General features: G+C 41.6%; 1 protein-coding gene across 1 annotated transcript in view; it reads left to right on the top strand.

The window, feature by feature from the left end:
• The window catches only part of INSC (INSC spindle orientation adaptor protein), a 161,171-nt gene that overhangs the window by 74,057 nt on the left and 68,460 nt on the right, over positions 1-18,654 (top strand). The window contains exons 3-5 of the mRNA XM_086748805.1: positions 13,619-13,964; positions 14,471-14,523; positions 17,307-17,430. Of these exons, the coding sequence (XP_086604931.1) occupies positions 13,619-13,964; positions 14,471-14,523; positions 17,307-17,430 (523 nt within the window). The remainder of the gene's footprint in view (positions 1-13,618; positions 13,965-14,470; positions 14,524-17,306; positions 17,431-18,654) is intronic.

Here is an 18,654-nt window from a genome sequence, read left to right as displayed (position 1 = left end):
TGCTTACTACTGCTGAAATGAACTTGAAGAGGAAAGCAGAGTTGAGATGACAATCACTGTCCTGTTGCAAATGGGTTATCTCTGATCTTCAATGAATAACAGACTTTCATACATATAGACAGAATTTGAAAGGCTAGTATTAAAAAAAACCCACAAAACCAAAACCAAACTTTTTTTTTTTCAGAAAAAAAGTGCTCCATCACACAGTTCCACTGCATAATTTGATAAATTCACCTTCATTTCTAGTTTTACCAGCGGTCAAATGGAGAATTTAAAGAAAATATAAGCATGTCAGTAACTCATACCAACACGTTTGGATTAAGGGATCTGTGAGCATTAAAATTATATTGGCAGTCCCCTACTCCCACTTCAACATGAATGGACTCTCAAGCAGCAGGGCCAATGGGAGAGCATTTATTTTTTTCCCCCAGTCTACCATATTGTCCAAACTGTAGAGTGGCTAAAATTGCCTGCTTCTAAATCTGGTGGATTCATAGAATCATAGAACAGTTAGGGTTGGAAGGGACCTTCAAAGGTCATCTAGTCCAACCCCCCTACAGTGAGCAGGGACATCTCCAACTAGATCAGGTTGCTCAGAGCCTCATCCAACCTGGTCTTGAATGTTTCCAGGGATGAGGCATCAGCCACCTCTCTGGGCAACCTGTTCCATTGTTCCACCACTCGCATTGTAAAAAAATTTTCTTAATATCTAATCTAAATCTACCTCCCTCATTTTAAAACCCTTAGTCCTTGTTCTACTGCAACAGGACCTACTGAAGAGTTTCTCCCTGTCTTTCCTGTAGGCCCCCTTTAGGCACTGGAAGGCTGCTATAAGGTCTCCCCAGAGACTTCTCTTCTCCAGGCTGAACAGCCCCAACCCTCTCAGCCTGTCCTCATAGGAGAGGTGCTCCAGCCCTCTTATCATCTTTGTGGCCCTCCTCTGGACCGTCTCTAACTGGTCCATGTCCTTCTTATGTTGGGGACTCCAGAGCTGGATGCAGTACTCCAGGTGGGGGTCTCCCAGGTGGAGAGAAGCACTCCCAGTACTCCCAGGTGGAGAGCGGAGTAGAGGGGCAGAATCACCTCCCTCAACCTGCTGGCCACGCTTCTCTTGATGCAGCCCAGGATGTGGTTGGCTTTCTGGGCCACAAGGGCACATTGTCGGCTCATGTTGAGCTTCTCATCTATCATCACTCCCAAGTTCCTCTCCTCAGGGCTGCTCTCAATCCATTCCCCGCCCAGCCTGTATTTGTGCCTGGGATTGCCATGACCCAGGTGCAGGACCTTGCACTTGGCCTGGTTGAACTTCATGAAGCTGGCACGGGCCCACCTCTCCAGCCTGTCAAGGTCCCTCTGGATGGCATCCCTCCTCTCCAGCATGTCAACAGCATCACACAGCTTGGTGTCATCGGCAAACTGGCTGAAGGTGCACTCAATCCCACAGTCTATGTCACCGACAAAGATGTTGAACAGCACTGGGCCCAACACGGACTCCTGAGGAACACCACTCGTCCGTGGTCTACACCTGGACATTAAGCTGTTGACCACCACTCTCTGAGTGCAGTCATCTAGCCAATTCCTTACCCACCGAGTGGTCCATCCATCAAACCCAAATCTCTCCAGTTTAGAGAGAAGGACAGTGCAGGACAGTGTCAAATGCCTTGCACAAGTCCAGGTAGATGACATCAGTTGCTCTCCCTTGTTCACTGATGCTATAACCCCATCATAGAAGGCCACCAAATTAGCCAGGCATTCTTCAAGTTGGATCAAATTCCATCAAGTGTGATCTGATTCTGTAACAGTTTACTAGGTCTTAATATGCCAATACCATGGTTCATCAAGCTGATTGGTTTTGGAAATCTTGGTCAGTTTACTAGTTTATAATGACACTACAAATGCATTGGTATTCATTGCAAGTATAAATTCATAATACTTTATAAATTCAACAGACATCTTTTAGTTGGTGATCATTGTGACAATATTAGTGTACCTTTTTTTAAGCTTTGCATGTAAGCAGGCCAATTAGCAGCCTTATACTGTCATTAACTTGCTGATAGCAGGGTTTATTTAGCATTTTCCTCCTTTCTATCAGGAAGTTATATTGTCTTTCACTTCTGTCTTTACTATCTCTAAACTCAGTGGCTTATGTGATTGTTGAGACAGCTGCTGTTTTAGCAATTTAATGTACCAAGCACAAAGTGAAAATCCCCCAAACTGGTTTGAACTAGTCCTTTTGCCTTCTGACTATCCCTTCAGTTGACAGAGGCTGGAAAGAACCTCACACTACTTAAATTCTAACTATGTAAAAAAAAATAATATAAGTTTTTCCTAGATTTTGCTTAAGCTAATCAGCAAGCTGAATTGGTCTGTGATTTTATATTACGTCTTCCTTATGTTCTATAGTGTGCCAGTAATTCTGGGATGGTATAATATTTCCAGACATTTTTAGAGGGACAACTTACAGTGAGGATTTCTCAGAAAAACATAAAGATCTGAGAAGAACATCGGTGCAGCACTTAACACTGAATGATTTATGTGGCCTTTTAAATAGATGCAATGAAGCTGTAGTTAATTTACACATCATACCTTATATTTTACAAGTGTTTATACTTCTAGACATTTCTATATTGATGAATGCATAAGATTTCACAAAATGCAGTAGCCTGACCAAAAAAGTTTAGTTCTAAGTTTCACAGGCTGATCTTCCTTTGATCTCCCTACAGAAGTTGTATGAATGCTTAACAAGGAACAAGCTTTTTGTGGTTTTAATGTATTTTTTTTCTATAGTAGCACTGATTTTGAGAAAGCTGGTGGTTTGAGTGACTCCATCATCCCAGAGTGTAGATGCCAAACTGAATTTGGTGGTTCTGACGTTTCAGTAGATGGCAAGAATGGGGCATTGTTAGTTTCAGGTCAAGTGAAGAGACTCATAGATATCAGTTACCAGAAAAGTAGTAATGTCCAGATGCCCCTGGTCAACAAAACAGTTAACCTCATTACCACTGTTACCACTATAGTAATACATTTATATTTTACTTGTGATTTTTTTTCAGTAATTCTGGTTTTGTTACCGATATTTATTCTGCCCATTGGCATGCTGCTTCCTGAAACTAGTGGTAATGCCTTTAATTTCCTCTGCTGCATTTCTTTGTGGTTTAAACCTGCTCCTAAATTAAATGGAAATGTTAAAGTGTAGAAGGGTGATCGATGCTGGCTAACAGAGTTTTGCCTTCCACAATACACTTCAGGATATCTAGCTGACTACAGTGCACCTTTCCTTAAGTTATTTTGTTTTGAGAAATGTTTCAGGGCCAGAGTTTGTATTGTCTGTAACTGATTTCATTTTGGGAAATTGTTAGGCTTTAGTAACTGTAATGATTGAGTAATCACTGAGGCAAATTAAAATACCATTTTAATATAGTCTTTTACCTTTTTTGAAAACTAGGAACTAACTTGCTTTTATCAGTGTTTTCTAAAGGTTTAAATAATTCATACTAAATTAATCTTTTCTCCTAGTGAAGTTTGTCTGACAGTGTTCTACTGGAAAAGAAAGTAAAATCAAGGGGAAAAAAGAACACAGTGCAAATCATCTCAGTAATCTTTTAGCTTGCCACATCAATTCCAAATACCAAATATTCATAGACCTCTGTTACCTTAGGAATGATCTACAAAGGAGGTGCTTTCACTTAAAAATCAGGAATCTGATTCTCAGCTATCTTAAAGCTACTCTATATCTTCTAGGCTAACTCTCTAGCAGGGTCTATAAAATTTTGCTAAAATCAGTGCAAATACAAAATCATGGATCTAGAAGGCTCTTCTATGCAATCAATATTGTGTAAAGCAACTTGAGGATAAATAAGAGCCATCTCTATGGTTCTTCACTAAATCCTTCCACTGGCAGTTGAGTTCTGCTGTCCATTGTATTGATGTAGAAACTGGCCCTGGGTATACTGGGTACCTATGAATAATTTTGAAAAGATGAATTAGAAAAAAATTAGAGATTATTTATGTCCTAAGAGGGGGCTAAGTCCATTCAAGAAGTTGTTTGTTGCCAATTAATTGCCTACAGCTAATTAGAAGAATAAATTTGAGCGCAGTTGTAAGACTTGGCATTTACTTTCATCATAGGCTTATCTGGAAGCTGTACTAAATGCTATCATTAGGATTGGTAATAAATCTGTCATAATAGGTGCAAATGGATAAAAAGGCTAAGAATCCTCAAAAACATAATTTGACTGAGCAGAAGTCTTGATGGTTTATAAATATGGCCACTGGAATTATTTACGTGAATTGATCAGCTCAGACTTCAACACAATGTTATAAAACATGAAACTTTTGCACTTAGTGAAACTCAGTGCTGAAATGGAGGTATAACTCTTTTTCATTATAACATTTGCAATTTAAAAAAAGAAGTGGATGTGCTGCCAGTAAAGTTGTAGTAGATAGCTCCAAGCTGTAAGTTTTAAACAAATGATGTACTTATTCTTCACTTTTGTATTCATGTAGCACCAACATGAAACAGAACAGTCCTTTAGATGTCAATCCATCTGGTATATCCTAAAGATCTTGTGATTCATTCGTTAATATGCTACTTACTCAATGACAGAAAAGAGCAAAAAAGAAGAGAAATGCTAGTAACAGAACTTTGAATATGATCTACCTATTTTTAGAAATTTAAAAAGGGATTTTTTTTTTAATGTGAGTCTTTCTCCAGGATGAAATTTGCCTGCAAGGTGTTATATAGTGCAGAAATTATCTGTATGAAACAAGGTCTGAGCATCTTTTGAAGCAATGTACTCTTAACATGCTGTTGCCCTAAGTTGATCTCAGCCAGTGACAGCAAATGATTTTGTCACAATAACACAATTTTTAAAAGGCTCTGTTTTTTTTTTTTGGCAAGCACACTAGAATTCAGAATATTCAAATTACTAGTTACTTAAGTTCAGTTGAGTGCTCTTGAAAACTTCATCAAATATTTTACAACCTCAATTAAAATAGAATGACTTTGAAGAAATGCCTGAGACTTTCTTTTGAATTTTTATTTTGCACTGAATTATTTTTACGGCTGTTTTTACATGAAATGCTGCTTTTATAGTGAAGAGTCTAGATAAATTGCTTTTTTGTCAATATGCCATGGCATAGTAAATTCAGAAATTCTAACTGGTGGGGAGCTACTATCTACATACATCTACATACATCAAGATCTCTGCCAGTTACCCAGCTACTCTTGCTCAGTTAAACAGAATTGGTTTACTTGCTCACACCAGTAAGGCCCCTTATGCTTGAACCAATTTTCTTTAATTAATGACCTGAAAAATGGTTATAATAGCAGGACAACAACACTTCCTGCTGACGCAAAACTGTTCAGGTTAATTTAAAGTAATATGCAAACACTAAAAGTCTCACAGTACTGAGTCACTGAAATGTAAAACGCCAGAAGAAATCGTGTTAATGACCATAAAGCAAGTTGCTCCTGGACCAACTGAAAGTAAAGAAGGAAGCCTATAGAGGGTGGAAGAGGAGTCAGGTAGCCTGGGAGGACTACAAAAAGGCTGTGTGAGTGGCCAGGGATCGGGTGAGGCAGGCTAAAGCCCTGACGGAACTGAATCTGGCCAGGGATATAAAAAGCAACAAGAAAGGCTTCTACAGGTATGTAGGGGACAAAAGAAAGTCCAAGGAGAATGTAGGCTCCCTCCGGAAGGAAACCGGTGTCCTGGTTACCCAGGACATAGAGAAGGCTGAGGTACTCAATGACTTTTTTTGCCTCAGTCTTCACTGATAAGGGCTCTTGTCTTGCCACCCAAGCTGTGGAAGGCACAAGCAGGGACTGGGAGGATGAAGAACCGCCCACTGTACTGGAAGAGCAGGTTCAGGAACATCTGAGGAACTTGAAGGTGCACAAGTCCATGGCACCTGATGAGATCCATCTGCGGGTCCTGAGGGAACTGGCAGATGAAGTTGCCAAGCCACTGGCCATCATATTTGAGAAGTCATGGCGGTCTGATGAGGTCTCTCAAGACTGAAAGAGAGGGAACATAACCCCCATTTTTAAAAAGGGGAACAAGGAAGACCCGGGCAACTACAGGCCGGTGTCGTAGTTCAGCCCTGATCAGGACCAGACTACGCAGTCTCTCTCTCACTCCCCCCACCCTCCGAGAGAACAGGGAGAGAAAATATAAGGAAAAACGGGCCGAGGTTTGAGATAAGGACAGGGAGAAATCCTTAAAGTTACCGTCACGGGCAAACAGACTCGACTTGGGGAAAACTATTCATTTATTACTACAAACAGCAGGATAATGAGACAGAGAACAAGATAACCTCCCCCCACCCCTCCCTCTTCCCAAACTTAACATTATCTCTACCACCTTCCCTCCTGAGTGGCACAGGTGGTCGCGGTCAGTTCATCATACGTTGTTTCACGCCTCTGCTTCATGGTCGGGGGAAGAACTCCTCACATTCCTCCCCTGCTCCAGCATGGGGTCCCACCCCTATGCCTCAGTCCTTTGTGGAACTGCTCTGGTGTGGGTCATCTCTTCCACGGAGTACAGTCTCTCCAGAACGGCTGTCCCGGTGGGGCCTCCACAGGCCACAGCCTCCTTCAGGCATCCACCTCCCCCAGTGTGGGGTCCTTCACGGGCTCCAAGTGGATCTCTGCTCCTCCGTGGACCTCCATGGGCTGCAGGGGACCAACCTGCTCCACCATGGTTGTCACCACAGGCTGCAGGGGAATCTTGGCCAGGAGCCGCATTACTCCTCCCCCTCACTTCTGAACTGACCTTGGCATCTGCAGCCGTTCCTCACAACAGGCTGGTAGATGTCTCTCAGGATCTTTTTTACATCTTATTAACTTCTCATCTCCTCTCCACTTCCTGCAGCCAGGCTGGACCGAGTCGGGCCCAGTCGGCTGCCTGGCGAGAGGCCAGAGGGTGAGGCCTGCAAGGCCCATGAGGCCTGCGCCTCCCCCTCTGCACCTCTGTCCCCTCTCAGCTTCTTCACATCTTCTCTCCTCTGTCTTTTTTTTTCTGTTTTCCCCTTCTTAAATACGTTATTGCAGAGGCATTATCACGGAACATTCTGCTACCAATCGGCTCGGCCTTGGCCAGCAGTGGGTCCGCCCTAGGCCTGGCCAAGTCCCATGAACAAAGGGGAGCGACTTCTAGCAGTATCCTGCAGAAGCTACCACCTTAGGCCCCCCCTCACCCAACAAAACCACGAGAGCCGGTAGGCCTCAGCTCTGTGCCTGGCAAGGTCATGAAGCAGATTCTCCTGGAAACCATGCTAAGGCACATGGAGAGCAAGGAGGTGGTTGGTGACAGCTAACATGGCTTCACCAAGGGCAGATCGTGCCTGACCAATTTGGTGGCCTTCTATGACGGGCTGACAGCATTGGTGGACAAGGGACGAGCAACTGATGTCATCTACCTGGACTTGTGCAAAGCTTTTGACACTGTCCCGCACGACATCCTTCTCTCTAAACCAGAGAGACATGGATTTGATGGACGGACTACTCGGTGGATAAGGATTTAGCTGGATGGTCGCACTCAGAGTGGTGGTTAACGGCTCAATGTCCATGTGGAGACTGGTCATGAGTGGCGTCCCTCAGGGGTCCATGTTGGGCCCGGCCCTGTTCAACGTCTTTGTCGGCGACATGGACAGTGGGATAGAGTGCACCCTCAGCAAGTTCGCCGATGACACCAAGCTGTGTGGTGCCGTCGACACGCTGGAAGGGAGGGATGCCATTCAGAGGGACCTTGTCAGGCTGGAGCCAACCTCATGAAGTTCAACCAGGCCAAGTGCAAGGTCCTGCACGTGGGTCATGGCAATCCCAGGCACAAATACAGGCTGGGCGGGGAATGGATTGAGAGCAGCCCTGAGGAGAAGGACTTGGGAGTGCTGGTGGATGAGAAGCTCAACATGAGCAGGCAATGCGCCCTTGCCAACCACATCCTGGGCTGCATCAAGAGGAGCGTGGCCAGCAGGTCGAGGGAGGTGATTCTCCCCCTCTACTCTGTCGTGGTGAGACTCCACCTGGAGTACTGTGTCCAGTTCTGGAGCCCCTAACACAAGAAGGACATGGACCAGTTAGAGAAGGTCCAGAGGAGGGCCACAAAGATGATAAAAGGGCTGGAGCACCTCTCTTATGAGGACAGGCTGAGAGGGTTGGGGCTGTTCAGCCTGGAGAAGAGGAGGCTCCGGGGAGACCTGATAGCGGCCTTCCAGTATCTCAAGGGGGCCAACAGGAAATATGGGGAGAGGCTGTTCAGTAGGGCCTCTTGTGACAGGACAAGGACTAAGGGTTTTAAAATGAGGGAGGTAGATTTAGATTAGATATTAAGAAAAATTTTTTTACAATGCGCGTTGCAGAACACTGGAACAGGTTGCCCAGAGAGGTGGTGGAGGCCCCATCCCTGGAAATGTTCAAGGCCAGGTTGTATGAGGCTCTGAGCAACCTGATCTGGTTGGAGATGTCCCTGCTCACTGCAGAGGGGTTGAACTAGATGACCTTTGAAGGTCCCTTCCAACCCTAACTATTCTATTATTCTATGATTCTAAGTGGTGTATATGAGGAGGGGAAGGGAACTGAAGAACAGTCTCTTTCATCCTACATATAGAATAGTGAACTCTAAAGTATATATTATCACTCATGGAAAAGATTCTGAAATCAAAATAAGTAGATTTTCTTGACGGTAAAAATGAAATGGCTCTCCAGAAAACACTTAAGTAAATGTGACGTTAAATTTAGGGAATTCTCGGAAAATATGGACAGCACAGAAAACATAATTTAAATGTATAAATCCATAATTTACCTGAATCTTTCATATTTTGTGCTGTACTTGCCATCACATCTTAGGACACGTGAAACTGGAAAAGGCTTTTTGAAAAGGTGCAGAGAATAAGTTGATAATCGGAGGAGTGGATTCATTTCTGTATGGTGACAGATTAGATAGACTGAGTTTTTTCTACCTTGGAAATAAGATAACCAAGAGAAGAGAGGGTAGAGAAAAAAAAAAAGAATTACACAAAGAGGGTGAATGTAGAACTATCATTTCAGAACTAAAGAGCTTGTGTTAATATCGACAGGCAGCAAGTTTAAAACAAACAAGAAACACTTTTTCAAACAAAAAATAATCAAACAATGAGTGAGAGACTTCCACTTGATGTTGTAAAGGCCAAAAGTTTAACTGAGTTCAAAAAGGGATTAATGGCTACTTCTGTTTCATGAGCTGTAAAAACATCCTGCTCAGGCACAGCTTCTGGCTTAGGAAGTTCCTAAACCACTAATTGCCAGAAGATGGGAAGGAGGGGTTGCTCAGCTCTTGCCATGCCTCTTATTATCTTTCCTTATGCATCTCCTAATGGCCATGTTGGGAGCAGGATAATGGGCTAGACAGATTTTTTTTTTTTTTGTCTGACCCATTATGACTGTTTTTATTTTGTAGGTGTAGATTTTTTTTTCGTTAATGGGGAGACAAAATGGAAATTTTCAGCTTGGTTTTGGAGTTCAGTAAACACTGTCTGGAACGTGCTTTTTAATAGCTAATTAGGAATGATTACACTTTCTGCTTTCCTTATTTTAATATGTAAAAAAATTAGTCTATAAATTCATCTGCTGAGTGCTTAGGAAGATTTTATCTAAATACAGGGAGATGTGGATGAAGGTGAATAATTTATATATTTCACCTGAGTAATCATGATATATGTGCCTATTAAAAAATAATGTGTTAGCAAAGCTGACAGAGTGAGCAGAGGGAGTTTTCTGTATTTCTGGCTGAAAGGAGATGAATAGTATTATTTTTGCTGTTATTGTGAGTTAAGGAATACTAAGTTTAAATGACAGAACATCCTAAATTCTATAGTTGTACTTTGATAATTAGTAGGAACAGAGGTAAACGAGGAGGGTTTCTTTAATATTTGTACCTTTTTTTGTACAATTCTATTATCCTTTTTTCTCCTCAGAGTGAAGATTGGCTTTGAGGTTAAAGGAAATATGAATAATTTTTTTGTTTTTTTTGTTTTCTGATTAACCTCCTATTCTAGGTTTTTTTCCATGCGAATTTATAATGTAGAAGTTTATTTGTACTTACTAAACAGAGATTTCATCAATTTCCATAGTGCACTTTAAAAAAGAAAAATACATTACTCTGTGTCAAATGAGTTTATCCTGTAGTGCATGCAAACTATGCACATCATTATAAATAATGGTCTCAAACATCTAAAGTTGTTGGTTTTGTTTATTAGGAAATCTTGCTTCAGATCCAAAAAGGCAATAAGGAGACTACACATAGCAAGAAGAAAGTGAGCCACAATCGATCATGAAATGCAATTACATAATATTCAAAACTGAGTGAAATAAATACCTTAAATAGCAGTAGCCTGTAAAGTTTAAAATTAAAAGTAGTTTAATTGTATATGGTGAAAAGGGGGATTGGATCAATGAAATTAATCTCTTGTATCTTGTTTGCTGTTGATTTATATGAAATTATACTGGAAGTGATCCTACTTTTCATATGTATGTTGTAAAAATTTGGTCATTTGTGGAGTATTTCTTCAGTCATCTGGACGGACATTTCTTGAGTTCAGCTAGTGCTCAGTGTATAAATGGAAGAATAAGAATTAAAAAGGTCTTCCGCCTGGTCATCCTTAGCTTGGCTAATATAACTGCAGATTTTGTTCTAACAGTAAGGTTTTAAATAATAGCACAGAGCATTGTTGCTGTAATACTGAGTTGCAATAAATCAGAATCTAGATTAAATGAATGAGGGCTATAATAGAACATTTCTTTTTGTCCTTTCTGGTATAGCATCTTATAAAAGTGCGGCATGTATCCAGAAGGTAGATAACAATCCACTATAGTCAGACTAGCTCTAAGATACCAATAGAAGTTTGGAAAAAATAATAAAGTCCAGTCTCTCTTGCTTTCACTTAATTCATTTTATCTTTCATCTTCAGTTCTTCAGAATCCTTCAGTATCAATCCATCTTTCATTAGAGAAAGAGATATTAAAATTTTCCAGTATTTCATGTTAAGAAGACTTGTCAAAAATTAAGAGTCTTCAAGTGATGAAAACTGTCAACTTTGTTAATTGTAGATCAGAAATCTGAAACTCTTGCTGAGTAAAGTACTCCTTTTAGAAATGTTTTTGTATGAGAATATTATATTCATTGGTCATGCCTGTGTTTATAAATTCTGCAGAAAATGTTTTAGACATATACAAATAAAAATCTCCTATGCTAATGGAGACTTGCAGTGGTTCTTTGAACTCTTGGCCTCCTGTTTTGCTTTATTACCAGTGAATGATGTTGTGTTGAGAGAGGATATAATGGCCCTAGTGAGGGGCAGATATTGGTAAAGTAAGTCTTTATCATTGCAACCATGGTTAATTTCAGCAATCATCACTGAGAATCTTTTAAGCTTTTGCATAAAGATAAGGAAAATTTAAGTAATTTGAAAATGCATGATGGGCTTCTTTTTAACAATAACTCTTGTCTTTTTCCCTTAGCTCTGCATAACTGTTGCTTAGATTTATATATATATATTTATAAATTTATTATATATCTACTATTGATATTAAAAATATTTATGTAGAATCATAGAATGGTTAGGGTTGGAAGGGACTCTCAAGGGTCATCTAGTCCAACCCCTCTGCAGGGAGCAGGGACACCTACAACTAAATCAAGTTGCTCAGAGCCCTGTCCAACCTGACCTTGAATGTTTCCAGGGATGGGGCATCCACCATCTCTCTGGGCAACCTGCTCCAGTGTTCCACCACTCTCATTGTAAAAAATTTTTCCTAATATCTAAACTAAATCTATCTCCCTCTATTTTGAAACCATTACCCTTAGTCCTGTCACAACAGGCCCTACTGAAGAGTCTCTCCCCATCTTTCCTGTAGGCCCCCTTGAGGTACTGGAAGATAGCGGTCTCCCAGAGATAAGGTCTCCCAGGAGCCTCCTCTTCTCCAGGCTGAACAGCCCCAATTCTCTCAGCCTGTCCTCATAGGAGAGGTGCTCTAGGCCTCTGATCATCTTTGTGGCCCTCCTCTGGACCTTCTCCAACTGGTCCATGTCCTTCTTACGTTGGGGGCTCCAGAACTGGACGCATGAAAAATGTATTTTTTTATATGTATATTTTAAAATGTATATATTTACCAGAGGAACTGGTCCCTTGTGAGAATTGGGGAGGAGAAATGTAAACTTAAATAATCTGTATCTACTGTTAAATCTAAAAAAAAATTTAGACAGATGATTTCTGGAGATGGACAGTGTCTGTTCTGTCCCCGGTTTGGAAGCAAGGTACCCCTTGGTAGAGGAGATGCTCTTTTCTTGAGGAGCTTCCTCCTGCAAAGGGAAAGAGAAGTCCAGCCTTAGATGTGGTAGGTGAGAGTCAGCATACAAAGATGGGAGCTTGGATTTTGGGCGGCGAGTCTGAGAGAATGCAGGAGGCAGCAATGGACCTGGCAGGTCTCAGAGAGGGAGTAAATTTCCAGGGAGTGAAAGGGATCAGAGTGCTGCCACTAAGGAATGCCCTCAGCTAAATGAAACAAAAGCAGAAACTATAGCCTGCCTGCAAAGATGAAGTAGGTAAGGATGAATGAAATTGTGCCCACTTTGCCTATACCTGACCTTTATTTACTGTTAGATACAACATTAATAACACTAGTCATGTCTAAGAAAACCTGGCTCTGTATGTGTGTATGGTGGGGTGAGGATTAAAGTTTTTTTGTTAGAATCTGAGTGCCTCACTCTAAGAAAAAAAATCTATGCAACTCTGCTTCAAGGCTCTGGAGAACTCGGGATCCCCCACAAAGATGAGCTCAGAACAGCTCAGTACAGCTGCTGCCTCAGGTACCACATTTTACTAGCTGAGGGTGCAAGGGCACAAAATGCAGGCCCATTGACCTTGTGTGAGGGTATAGTTATCAAGGAGTTTTTTTCAGCCTCGTTGGTTCACAGCATATTTGCTACAGTGCAAAAATGCGCTTTGGAAGTCAAATGTGCATAATTGCATGGAGAGTAGTGAGAAATAACGGAGAAGGTAAGGGACTGGTTAGGAAGTAGAATCCAGCTGAGGTTTAAGGGATTATGATACGGCAGAAATAGATATTGCTGTCACTATCATTCACTGACTTGGTTTGGCTGTGTCAGTTTGGGTGGAAGTGCTTTGGAGAGATGCTGCAAGGTAAAACTTTTTCTGTTAAGTGTCTAGTAGGGAAAGTGTCTAGCAAAAGTTGACAATACAGTCCCATAAATAACAAGCAAACACACCTGTAACTTTGCTCATTCATCATATTAAACTCTGACTATACAAGAAACATTTCCCCCAAAAAGTGTAGTCTAAACTTCTCCTGTTTACTTATACCTGATTTCTACTTATTTTTCACAAATAATTTTATAGCAGGGTATGTAGTGTAAAGGTGATTAGAAAACCAAAACCTAGGTTTGGAATAGAAAGCTAAGCATGTCTCTGTGTTACTATGAGCGAATTGTTTGTTCGATTAGTTGCCTTTTGTCAATGAGTTGTAACCTGGTAGATGGATGCAACTGTGTGGTATTGCTGGTGGTTTTTCTAAGGTTGTTTTGCATTACCTTATTCTTCCTTCTCTTTCTCTGCCTTCTAGCATGCATTTAATTCAGATGGACTCTGTTCAGCGATGGATGGAAGACTTGAAGTTGATGACAGACTGTGAATGTATGTGTATTCTCCAGTCCAAGCCAATCGGCATTGAGAAGGAGGAACAAAATGAACTTACCCTTTCCTCACAATATAGCACATGTGATAACTTGCAGCTGCTATTAAAAAGAGCTTGGATCATAAGCACAGAGTTGGCCAGGATTGCTCAAAAGCTGGAGAAGAATAGGTGGCAGAGAGTCCACAGCATGACAGTAAGAGTCAACTGCCACGTGCGTTCAATGATAAATGAATACAATATGTTCAGCAGGAATTCTTCAGAAGAAATGCACCAGGTAGGATGCCTTACTCAATGTCACATTTGTCTTGCTGAATTTTTTAATTGAAATAATTAAAACTTACTTTAAACAATCTATAAGAAATAGTTACATACCCAATACTGGTCCCCTATTTAAGACTTTATAATCCCTTTTCAGTGATGGAAACATTCCTGACTCATTTTGGATCCTATTTTATCATAGACTTGATTCTGAATGTTAATGATGTTGATAAATTGTGTTTTAAAAAGTTTTGGTTTTGAGGACTACTGAACTAAAGTAATTAGATGCACCACCTGTGAGTTCCTTTGCATTTAGGATGTAGCAAATACTTTTTTGTTAACTTCAGTTTTATCTCTACTCTTTTTATTCAGAAAAGTAGAAAAGGAGTGCCCATGTGAAATATTATGTTTCTGGAGGGTTTTCACTTAATTATCATAAACAAGCATTGTTTATTTTTAAAAAGCAATTGTGTGCATGGATATTGCTTTGAAACAGCTTTCTCCTTTTTTTTTTCTCTGCAGTTAGAAAAACTTTTAATAGACAAGTGTTCAGAATTTACAGCATTCACAGAAAGGTAACATAAATTTTCTAGTTGAAATATTTATTTTTATTATGTTGTAGAATTTCTAATGAGAAGTACAAATCCACTAACACCCTCACATGTTTGAACTAGGCCCCCACAGCTCTGAAAGTCTTTCTAAATGTTAGCCTCTGGTGGGTGAAGTGACTTGCTTCTATCTAAACTGCATCCTAATGAAGGATGGGATCTGCTATTGCACATAGTGCCTGACATAGACACAAAGCTGCGTGCAAGTGGATTTTTCAGGGCTTTTGGACATCAAGGGAGAAAGTGTTCCTCTAATGATATCAGTGACAATGTTCTCTTCAAGTTCCATGGAGCCAAAATTTCAGCTGGTGTGAAAACTTAACATTGCAAGATTGTCATACTACGTGTTCCAGTATGCACATACCCATGTATCAGTAAATCAAACTGAAATAAATGCACAGGTCTTTAAATTGTAGTTGTAGGTTTACTCAGCTCCATGTACTCTGGAATGCTGAGACTGGAAAATAAGGATATCTTTATAATTCTTCCTGTGATATTTCCCCTGCCTAACATAAGTTATCCTGTTTCCTCCAGCACAGTTCAATCAGACTTTTTCAATTTACTTTAAACACTGCAAAGCATTCTGCTCAGGGGATCATCAGGGGAAAAGACACCATCTAATTATCAGGAAAGAACATTTCTTGAGCACTGTTGCTTTTTGCTAAACCCACACAGCTCAGACTTTACTTTTATATTCTACTGAGACACACTGATTTAATGAGCGCTTTCTTCACATACTGTCTGCCCCAAATCAGCCCTCTTCCTCCTTGTCTGTTTGACAAAGAGTTGATATAGATGGGTGAAAAACAGGTAAAGCTGAAAAAGGGACCTACTGGGTATGTGGAGGCACTGATGGGCCAAACTGTATTTTCCATTACAGTGGCCTGCCTGAGTGGAATATATTTTGACAATTCAAATGGATTCATTTCTGTAAGGAAGTATTACTTATTTCATTTGAATTGTATAAAGTTTTCAATCTTTATCTCACTTCTTCAGTTACAGCCAAATATCACTAGTTACAGGACAGTTATACTAACTCTGTAAACTGCTGTATGCAATCTTTCTGCACAGAAGGCCAAATTTTACGTTTGAGTATGCTGTTAAAATTTAAATTAAATTTACTTATCTGGACACACATTTGTTTTGTGTCCTTATCTTCTGTTATTAAACTATAGCAAAGAAGGTAAAGAAATGAAAATTATTGAAAGCACTTTGGTTATGAAAGATGGGCAGAGGTACACAGCTGCAGTTGAAAGGCAGGAATCCTAGAGTGACTGTACTATTAGCATAAGTGGAAGATAGCAGTGTGTTTGTTTTGTTTAGTGAGAGGGGCTACGATGGCAGCTTCTCTAAGAAGCTTCTAGAAGTTGTTTCCCCTTTGTCCAGTGGACTCATCTGGGCCTATGGCAGACCTGCTGCTGGCCAGGGCCGAGCCAATTGGTAGCAGAATGTTCTGTGATAACGCCTCTGCGATAACATATTTAAGAAGGGGAAAAACAGAAAAAAAAAAAAAGAGAAGATGTGAAGAAGCAACAGCAGGAGCAGAGAGGGGGAGGCACGAGCCTTGTGGGCCTTGCAGGCCTCGCCCTCTGGCCTCCCATCGGGTGGCCAACTGGGCCCGAGTCGGCCCGGCCTGGCTGCAAGAAGTGGAGACGAGATGAGATGTGAAGAAATCCTGAGAGGCATCTGCCTGAGCTGGTTGTGAAGAATTTCTTGTGAGAGGAACGGCTGCAGATGCCAAGGTCGGTTCAGAAGGAGGGGGAGGAGTAATGCTGCTCCTGGCCAAGATTCCCCTGAAGCCTGTGGTGCAGCCCATGGTGAGGCCGGCTGTCCCCCTGCAGCCCATGAAGGCCCAGGGAGGAGCAGAGATCCAGCTGCAGCCCGTGAAGGACCCCACGCCGGAGCAGGTGGAGGCCTGAAGGAGGCTGTGGCCCGTGGAGGGCCTGCTGGGGCAGCTGTTCTAGAGGGACTGCACCCCGTGGAAGAGATGACCCATGCCAGAGCAGTTTGAAGGACTGTAGCCTGTGGGAGGGACCCCACACTGGAGCAGGGGAACAATGTGAGGAGTTCTTCCAACGATGACAAAGCAGTGGCATAAAACAACGTGTGATGAACTGACTGCGACCTGCATTCCCTCTTTCCCCCGGCCCGGTGCCACTCTTGGGGGAAGGTGGTAGAGATAATGTTAAGCCTGGGAAGAGGGAGGGATGGGGTGAAGTTACTTTGCTCTCTTTGTCATTATTGCTTTGTTTTTAGTAATAAATGAATAGTTTTCCCAAGTCAAGTGTGTTTTGACTGTAACAGTAATTTTAAGGATCTCTCCCTATCCTTATCTCAAACTTTGAGCCTTTTTTCTTATGTTATCTCTCCCTATTCCCTCAGAAGGTAGAGGGATTGAGAGAAACTTGCGTAGTCTTTTCCCAAGTGGGGCTAAACTACGACGCAGAGTTACATTGGTATAAACACGCAGCATCTCCAGCAAAATTTCGCCTGCAGTCTGTGAAGTAAATCGTGATCCCAAAATTATTGATTAATATCCACTCTTATCCTTTGATGGTATTCTTACTGTATGTAGAGAAAGATTTGATTAAAGTCTGATATGGTGCTAATGGCACAAAGACTGTATACTAATGAACAGTTGAATTCCCATTATTAATATGTAGTTCTCCTGTGACAATCAGCTTGATAAAACAATAGTTGTCTGTTGCATCTTTTTTTCCTTTATCGTTTTCCTTTCTCTTTCTTTTCAGGTGCATACAAACTGAAGATGAACACATACTGAAGTCCATGAAATCTTGTATTAAAGAAACACTCACCACTGTTGCTCAGCATTTTGGCCAGTTGATAGAGCTGGTTTTAACACATGAGGCACAGGTTAGTTTATAATTAAAAAAAAAATATTTCAAAATAGTTGAATCTTGAGGGAGAGCCTCCATTAAGATGATTAGAATTATGACTCTTAATTTTCAGTAAACTTATGACTAGTAATTCGAATATGTTGCTAAGAGTTTGCATTCTCAAATTCTCCAATAACCTCAAATCCCAAACAAAATGATCTTGTGGCTCAGTATGTTACTTACTTTTCCTGATAGACCTCCTTCATTGCAAGGCGTCTAATTTCTGGCAACATTTTGTTAACAAGACCTTTGGACACATTTTCGTACAGACACAGCTTTTGTTTAGAAGCCTTGGAAAAAGTCTCTCTGCTCTCAATGATTCTCACTGAAAGCTAAACTTTTTAGAAGATGTATGTATAGCACGTATAGTGCTACAGCACAAGTTTTAACTAGTGCGTGTCTTAGACTCTAGGAAGTAGTGATAAAATATAGTGTTGTGTATAGGTTATACATGTGTGTGTAACCTTCCAGAAACAGTGCTGTATCATTGCAGGCCTGATATACAGTTTCCAGTGGTGATTAAATGTAGATAAAACAGTGAGTAATTAGGCTGAGACTACAAATGCATTATTTTTTTTTTCCAATAGACCAGTCTTGAAATAGTAGCAACTTGCAAATCTAACCAATCTTTCTTGGAGAGCAAGGAGGTGGTTGGTGTCAGCCAACATGGCTTCACCAGATCGTGCCTGACCAATTTGGTGGCCTTCTATGACGGGGTGACGGCATCGGTGGACAGGGGACGAGCAACTGATGTCATCTACCTGGACTTGTGCAAAGCTTTTGACACTGTCCCGCACGACATCCTTCTCTCTAAACTGCAGAGACATGGGTTTGATGGACGGACCACTCGGTGGATAAGGAGTTGGCTGGATGGCCGCACTCAGAGAGTGGTGGTCAATGGCTCAGTGTCCAGGTGGAGACCGGTGACGAGTGGCGTCCCTCAGGGGTCCGTGCTGGGCCCGGCCCTGTTCAACATCTTTGTCGGCGACATGGACAGTGGGATAGAGTGCACCCTCAGCAAGTTCGCCGATGACACCAAGTTGTGTGGTGCCATTGACACGCTGGAAGGGAGGGATGCCATCCAGAGGGACTTTGACAGGCTGGAGAGGTGGGCCCGTGCCAACCTCATGAAGTTCAACCAGGCCAAGTGCAAGGTCCTGCACCTGGGTCATGGCAATCCCAGGCACAAATACAGGCTGGG

Source organism: Chlamydotis macqueenii, chromosome 5 (genome assembly GCF_036417535.1).
Source record: "Chlamydotis macqueenii isolate bChlMac1 chromosome 5, bChlMac1.mat, whole genome shotgun sequence".
Taxonomy (NCBI): Eukaryota; Metazoa; Chordata; class Aves; order Otidiformes; family Otididae; genus Chlamydotis; species Chlamydotis macqueenii.
Note: the sequence above shows the minus strand (reverse complement) of the source record. Positions and strands in the feature narration are given on the sequence as shown.